Raw genomic sequence first — 8,722 nt, forward strand, 5'->3', positions numbered from 1 at the left:
TAGTTTATTGAGGCGGAGGAATTTACTGGACTGCTAAAAGCTGTTGGAATCCAGAAAAAAAATTTGAAAAATTTTCTAGAAGCAGTGTTTGAATAATGTTTTTGATGGTGGAAATTAATTCAGCACAATCAAAAATGTCTAGGACACCTAATATTTTGAAGTTTAACAACCATAGGTTAGATTTACAAATATCCTTGCCGGATTCCTCCAGCTAGTTAGACTACGGCAATTTCTTCAGGTGTAGAGCCGAGGGGATCTAATTTTTCATGTGTAATTTTTTTTACCGAGAAGGATCTAATTTCTTCAGGTGTAGAGCCGAGAGGGATCTAATTTGTTCATTTGTAATTTTTTTACCGAGAAGGATCTAATTTCTTTACGTGCAATTTTTTATGAGCAAACATTATTTAGATTTTTTTATTTTTTTATTTTGGCTTTGCCGAGCACGTGCAATTTTTTTAATTTAGATTTTTAAATTTTTTTATTTTGGCTTACATGATCAAAATTTCAACTTTGATGACTGACACGTGCAATTTTTTTTATGAACAGACATTATTTAGATTTTTAAATTTTTTTATTTTGGCCTACATGAGCAAAATTTCAACTTTGATGATTGACCCTACAGCACTGTAAAATTAGCCTCTCGGCTCAATAATTATTTTTATGAAAATATTATTTATAATTATTTTAATTTTGGATTTATTAATAGTGTAATATGTTATATGAGGGATTTTAATTTGGATATAGCTTTTAGTTCAACTGGTTGAGGGCCCTACGGCTCTGTGAAATGAGCCTCTCTGTTCAATAATTATTTTTGTGAAAATATTATTTATAATTATTTTAATTTTGGATTTATTAATAGTGTAATATGTTATATGAGGGATTTTAATTTGGATATAGCTTTTAGTTCAATTGGTTGAGTTCCTATTGTTAAAGAAGGGGTTAATTCTCCTTAATGCCTTTTAGGTTAAGCTCTGTGTATAAACTAATGAGATTTGCCCAAATACCAAATGTTACATCAGAATTAATACCAGATACTATCATCAGAATTTTGAGAAAAACTTAAACACCCATTAAAACAGTTTTTATCCTTCACACTTAGCTCCGACCCTCTACCCTCTTCAGAAAATCTAAAACTAAAACTAAAATATAATGAAAACTAAATTATTAATTTATCACTACTAATTTATCTTAAAAAACATTTATCTTAATTTTAAATTTATAAATATTAATATTATTATATTGTATTTATTTTAATGTTAAATTTATTATTTTATATATAAAACTATGATTAATATAGTTTTTTTTAATTATTAAATATTTTATAGAATAAAATACTTTTGCTTTGAAAGTAAGGAAATATATATCATATTTACTTTTTCTTGACAAGTGAAAATCTCCCATCCTCTGCCCTTAAATATTTTGCTAATACAGAATGAATCAAAATTGCGTTGCCCTACTATGGAGAAAGTGCATACAAACCACAATCTACAGGTTGCCTCTCCTATGTAAGCTTATTTTACAGATTTTGCCTCTAAATCATGATTCCAATCTTCCCAAGTTTTGCTTCAAACGACTTTACTTTCTCTTGAAAATAATTCCATTCATCAAATTTATTTTATATTCATATTTGCATGTTCAAGATATTGATCACCATCCTACTAAAAAAGTTTAACCAATGAACTTCTGCTTCTTCTGCCCATTAGATGCCTTTTCTGGAAATTTGTGGTATTGCAGACCAATCTTCTGCTGTGGAAGTTCATGACTATGAATTATATTACATAGTATTTTGAAAATATCCCAAAAAGAAGGTTAAAGTTAGACAGTCTCCATTAGCCATGAACGTGAAAGAAAAGTGCCTGTGCAAAAATGGAAATCATTTTTAAAAGGAAAAAAAAGTTGGTTAATCAGCTACATAACTCCAGTTTTACTAACAAGATGCAAGTATGTACCAGTAAGTCCATTGTCATCTCAGAAAGGAGGGTTAGGCCATCTTCAAAGTTTTGTATTTGCTGGAAAAGAAACAACTAGTCAAACTTCAAAGGTGGCAAAATAATAACAATAGGAACAATATTTCTTTTATTTTGATATTCAGATTGCTGTTTTTGATCAGCTCAATTTTTCCATTTACACATAATATTGCTGGATTGCAATAAACATTCCCATCTGAGAAATTGGACAGCTGGGAGAAAGTAAGAACAGAAAGCAACCATTAACTGAAGTAAAACATAATAACTGTGACTGACAAAAACATTAAAATTCGTATTGAATATTCAAACAACTGCACTGCATCAGTGTGTATACTGTCATTATTTATATGATTATATGGTAGAAAAAATTGCTTACAAATCATTTCAAATGTTGCATTCATGTAGACATCCTGTCCAAGAAAAGCAGCTGAATGAAAACACAAACAAATCCTCAACCAAAAATATGCTCTTGGAATAATATGAATATAATTCAGCAAGCTGTGTGCATCATCACACTAGATAGAACACCATTATCCATGTAATTTTTACAGTGAACTCAAGTTTGCTTACAATCGATTGTCTGACTTTGGTTCTTGCTCACTGACACGCTGCTTCATGAATCATTCCTAGGGTTTTTTGTTTCAAATGAACACAAAAGGGACTTCAAAATCACTCAATCACCTACATATACATTATTTTTCACCTCAATCACCTACATATACCAACCTCCACAACCTCAGGCCCTGACACCATTCTGGCAGTTTCCTAGATTTCAATGACCATAACCCTTTTTCAACTCTACAATAAACAGAAACAGAAGATATGCTGCATGAATGCTGGAAATGAGACAAGCAAGGCCTGTTCCTGTATCCAGTGACAAAAACCATTGCCTGCATCGCTTCAGGTTACCAGTTTATTTGCAGGAGCCCAAGCTGGCCAGGTCAACATACCCATTTCATGAATCAGGCCCCTAAACAGATTTCCTCTGCATATTCCATCAAAACGAGTTGTGGGGACATTCCAGAGGCAATACATGAACACCACTCTTCGGAAACTACAAGAGACAGGAGCCATCACAATGTCATGGGGTGCTAGAACGCAAGAATTCAACTGGATCAATGCGTCAAGACAGTGGACAGTTTCTCATGGAAGATAGAGCAAGACAAAGAGAGGCTTGTCTAGTGCAGTTAAGATGTGGCAACAAGTTCACTGTTCAAATCTCATGGAGCTGCAAAAGCCCAACCCCAACGCCATGGATGAACAGAAGAACAGGCACAAGATAGAACAAAAGAAGAAGAAACGATTCTATTGATGCCCACAGATTTCACTTGCATTTTCTTCTTCCTCTCGAGGGACTCAAAGAATGCAAAAGGAGAAAAAAAAGAAAGAAAGAAAGAAACCTAAAAAAATTGATATGCCACTTACTTGTGCTCTGATCCATCTATAATATATCAAAAAATGGAATTTTCACACAGAAATCAGCCTCTGTCAATCTCCATGAGAGACCCTGGAGGGGATGAACCAGCACCAGCAGGAGCAGCAGTATCCTCATTACTGGCCTTATTACTCCATCTCTTCGAATGTATGAAGGCCCTTAAAGGACTTGAAAATGCCCAACTCCAGCTCTTACTCCTGCTATGACACCCAAATGCTGAAGTCCTCTCAGTCCCGTCCTTAAACTCATCAGAAATAAGTGCTGTGGGAGCCCCACCAAACCCCACAAACAGACCCCCACATTTAACACTACCCTGAACTTGTTCTCCTTCAAAGCTCTTAGATTCGACCCTTTTTGATCTGCAATCCTTGAACCCACCAATTGGGCTTTTCTGATAACTCGCTGCAGAGAAGCTTCTGCTCCCATACCCCACAGATCTCGACCTCATGACCTTCCCCTCAAATGCTAATGATGACGAAAAATTTAAATGTGGCCCTTCCTCGCTCTCAACCTTTCTGTCCCCATTCATTGCATTCTCATTTACATGCTGGACACCATTTGCTTCACTTTTCCTCTTCGTGAAGTACAAAAAGGACCAGAAAGATCCCTTCTTCTTGCCAGGAGGCGGACATGGGGTCGTTTCTTGCAAGGTACTGATTCTCCTGGAAGTGGCCACGGTCTTGCTTCTGCTCAACATCGCAAAGCCTTCACCAGATCCTGGACGCTGCTGTTGCTGCTTCGATCTATCTTTATCCATAAGAGAAGAAACTCTCCCTGTGCTGCCCACGTCCACATTCTCCCCGTTGTTCTTCTTGGTATTCTCGGACGAAGACGAGGAGCAAGAATAAGAAGAGCCCGCCATGTCGCTCTGTTGTGAAAACACTGATTGCCTCTCAGAGAAAACGAGCTTCCCCAGCTTTTCCTGGAGGCAGACCGAACAAATTCCTACTGCGGACTGGGCTGGATGGTTTCTGCAGAATGAATTCTCGTGCATCTCTTCCACTTCTTCAGCCATGGCTAACGACTTCAAGGACTTCAAAACAAGTTGCAGACAGTGCTCAACAATGAAAGTCCAACATTGGCTCGACCATGACCATGGTTCGCTCAGACATTTCTATCACAAAATTCCGTGTGTGTTTAATCCAACTTGTGGTGTCAAATCCAAAAAGACCTTGGAAGCCCACTTCATACTTATGTTGGACAACCACCCACACATCTTCCCAAAGGCCCCATGAGATGAAGTTTACAAACATGGCCTTATCCCCTGTGAGTAAGCACTAAGGACCAGCATGGTAAGATCAGTATAGACAGGATCTGCACTGATGGACAAGGGTTGACCTTTCAGTCAGAACCAGATTTCTAAACCAACCATTCTAAAACGGAGGGCTAAGAAGTGCCTTATTGGGTTTTTTATGATAAATTTGGCTGAGCTTCATTCAAGTTTAACTTTGATAACTTGGTTGTGCATTTGGCAATCTCGATATTTCTCGTGAGTTGGCTGTTTTAGGCGAGGTAATTCGCATAACTTGAAGGCTACGTGGAGAGGATGAAGGGAGGCCAAGCAGCTAGCTCATCGTTGCAAGAAGGCCTTCAAAGGTTGATACAAACTTTGAAAAGGGGAGCAGTAGACTTCCAAGCCCTTGATGCTAGGCATCAAATGAAGATTTTAGGGATAAAAATCATGACTTATCTTTAGATTATAAAGTTTTTGTTTTGGTTAAGATAAGTTTAAATAGTAGAAGTTTTAGAAAGTTACATAGTTTTAGAGTTGAGTTATTATTAGAAGATTGCATTTAATGAAAGGGAAGTGTCAATTAAAAAAAAGTCTAACGGGTTACATTATTTTATTTATATTTTTTTAGTCTTTAAAGATTTATATTTGAATTAACAAAAATTCAACATTAGACTAGGAGGACATCCTTATTATAGTGCTAATGTAGGTTCGTTTTCGACACCTACCACCCACTATAACTTTCTAGCTCATAAGAAATAACGTTAATGGATAGAACCATACCAAAAGTGTCTTAGTGCTATTGCGTATGAATTTGCATTGAGGTAGACCTTGAAAATAAGTTATCTAAAAGCATTTAGTTGAATCTAAATGGTCGATGACATCTCTAGGCATTCAATTACAAGCATTACTAGTTCATGTGATATCTTTAGACTAGGAAGACATCCCTATTATAGTGCTAGTGTGAGTTAGCCTTCCACACCTACCACCCATTCTAACCTTTTAGCTCATAGCAAATAACATTAATGGGCATAACCATCCCAAAAGTTTCTTAGTGATCCTATGTAGGAATTTGCATTGAGGTGGACCTTGAAAAAGAGTTGTCTAAAGGCATTTAGTTGAATATGAATGGATGGTCCTATATTTTTTTTTCACGAAAAAAAAAAAACAACATACTTCTATTAAAGAGAAATAAAAGTAGTTACATTGTTCATAGATTATATCTGTTACTTGCTATATGATATCTCATGATCCATATTACAAAAAGCCTTCCTATGCATTAGGAAGGAACACAAAAAAAGATATGATTCTCAAAATTACAAAAAAAAGGCAGTTCTAATCATCCATATTGCAATAACGAAGAGGTGCCTGAAATCTCTGCAAATGAGAACAAAGAACCCTCGAATGAAGACATCGAAGGTCTCCAGAGAAAAACTTGAAAGTTGTCAAAACCTGCACAAAAACATTAGGTCCAGGAGACAAAAAGAGTATCCCATCACTTAGAAGGAAAAGGCACATGAGCTACTAATTGAATCACCGACGAGAATGGAGAAGAAGATCTTCCCCAGCATAGTAGACCAACCATTTTTGGAGATGGAGCAGGCAGACTGATTCTACTCTCTATAGGCATTGAATTACATGCATTACTAGTTCATGTGCTATCTTCATGACAAGTATAGAAACTTTGGAAAAACTATGAGAAAGAAATAATGCCCCTAGTTTAACCCCCTAAATAGCAGACACAAACAATGAACTTAAAGAAGCATGTGCAACCAACTTTTTTAAGTGGAGTACATTATCCTTACATCTCCTCCATTCCATTCTACCCACCTGGTACAAAGTTCCTACCCTATTTCTAGCCTGATCCTCAACCCACTTCAAGATTCCAAATGAAAAGGATCCAAGCGAGAGGATAAAAATTCATTGTTAAGAACATTACAATGAGGAAAAATAAAAGAATAAACTTTGAATTTCATGATTTACATAATACTTCATAACACGGTAATCACCAAAAAAATATTTTTAATATTAAAATTTTATTTAAATATAATTATCATTATAATATTTAATTCAATTACTTAAATCTAAACTAATAATATTAAATTTACACAATAAATTTCAATAAAGTGCCACTCAAGAAAAAGATATCACCCCTATTTACACTCCTATTAAGAGAAAAACACACAAACAAACAAATTATCCATAGTAAAAGTGTTTGTTGAGTTGATTGTGATAAGGTTCTCATGTTTGCAAAGTACATTATACTTGCATCTGATGTTCCATTCCATTTCACCCACTTTGTGCAAAGGTCTCACCCCATTTTCATCTTAAGTCTCAACGTACTTTGAGATTGGAAGCAAAAGGGGACTCGTTGAGAGTATCCATCCTTATTGCTAAGAACAATGTAATGAGTAGGAAATGCATAAGGAGCATTGGAGAAAAAAAGGTTATGACCGAATGATAATTGAAGAGGCAACTTAAATAGGGTACGATGCCCCTTTTAAAAAGATAGTGTCAATAATAAATCTTTAAAATCTTTCTAATATACAATTTTTTATAGGTTATATAGATTGTTTTTTATATATACAACTTTCTATAGGTTATATAGATTAAAAAATTTGAGAAAAAATAAATATTTTTTTATTAGTGGATATTTTTTTGAAAATGTAATTTTAGTTAATGTAATAATGGATTTGGTATTTTTGGATATTTGTAATAAAATTAGAATATATAATGTCAACATTTAATATTCGTGATTTTGTCTACTAAGGTTTAAATTTGTGATGAGATTTTGACTTATTATGATAGGTTAGAAGAGTAGATGTCACTTATGAGTGGGATCTCCTTATAGGTGTGTCTCTAGATCTTTTGGCTTTTCTAAGTCATAAGTTACCTGTTAGGCATTGTCTTGTGTAGGGGATTATAATGACAACCAACTAGATAATCTCGACTAATGACCAATTATTTAATCAAATCCAAAATTATTCATATTAAATCATATATGAAAAATATTAATTAATCTAGAATGATTCCAATTAAATTTACATATGAAAAATATTAATTTCTCTTTACATTATTTTTAACAGCTAAAAATGATTAATACATACTTTATCCATATTTTAATATTTTTTCATATGAACATTTTTTAAATTAAATTTTATTGCCTCCAAAAATCAGATTACATCATTGTTATGTCAGAGTTCAAAACTATCGGCTTCATTTTTCCATACAGGAAACCAAATTTGTTGGTTGATATTAAGCATACAAAATGTCTACCCAACGAGCCAAAAACAACTAAAAAACAAATGATCATATGACATTAAAAATACTACAAGGACATAACCATAAACATAATAACCAAATTAGGTGTCTGATGTTGACAATGAAGCATGATTCTTTACACTCAAACTGGCTGACATTAAAGGTTTAAACTCACATTGGATATTTCTCTCAATATGAGCCAGGTGAGCTTCTAATCTATCCAGGAAATCCTACTACTTCCATTGATTGTGTTGAATATCATTTATAAAGGAGATAATGTCATTCTTATCTTCATGCTTTTCCTTTAATACTTATCCCAATAGAGTCTTTAACTGCCAATGCGAGAAACCGAATGCATATATTGAATCTCCCCCGGTATGACCAAGGTCAAGAAGCTAGTGGGACACCTCCTCTAAGAATTGTGAATTGGAATAAGCTTGTCAATCTTGTGTAACCTAAGTCTCAAGTCTCTTAATCTCTGCTCATGTACTATAAGAAGTTGTTAAACAATAAGTAGTTGTTGCCTCTTGTGCCTATGACTGGACACATGACCTATTAGGTTGACCACGTCCACTAGCTCCACGATGCCCGCACACATTTTGGTGAGGCATAATGACCAACATAGGTACAATCCTAACACTATGACAAAGAAATAAACCCCACCAGTCCCAAAATTCCCACTCCAACGACTACTCGTTAGGGCCGAAAGCATGAATCAAAGGCTCAGGAAGACCTGCCCCCTTAACTACAAAATTCATCCAAGGATGTTTTCGCCTACTACTAGTAACCCCAGATTGACCAAACAACATACAATATTTATAAACTCTG

The 8,722-nt window shown here is 34.8% G+C and overlaps 1 protein-coding gene across 1 annotated transcript; it reads right to left on the bottom strand.

Moving 5' to 3' along the window:
• Positions 1 to 2,413: 2,413 nt before the first annotated feature.
• LOC149201226 (uncharacterized) lies at positions 2,414 to 4,923 on the bottom strand. The gene is made up of 2 exons (XM_089402893.1): positions 3,393 to 4,923; positions 2,414 to 3,021 (listed from the first exon to the last, which is right to left on the bottom strand). Exon 1 carries the CDS (start codon positions 4,415 to 4,417, stop codon positions 3,446 to 3,448), a length of 972 nt encoding a protein of 323 aa, XP_089259019.1. The 5' UTR covers positions 4,418 to 4,923; the 3' UTR covers positions 2,414 to 3,021; positions 3,393 to 3,445.
• Positions 4,924 to 8,722: the final 3,799 nt, after the last annotated feature.

This window comes from Pinus tabuliformis, chromosome 2_1 (genome assembly GCF_031772625.1).
Source record: "Pinus tabuliformis cultivar Carrire ecotype Pingquan chromosome 2_1, CPIR1, whole genome shotgun sequence".
NCBI classification, from domain to species: Eukaryota; Viridiplantae; Streptophyta; class Pinopsida; order Pinales; family Pinaceae; genus Pinus; species Pinus tabuliformis.

Bases quoted from the DNA above. Each gene is read 5' to 3' on its own strand.
- LOC149201226 (XM_089402893.1), bottom strand. From the start codon at position 4,417: ATGGCTGAAGAAGTGGAAGAGATGCACGAGAATTCATTCTGCAGAAAC.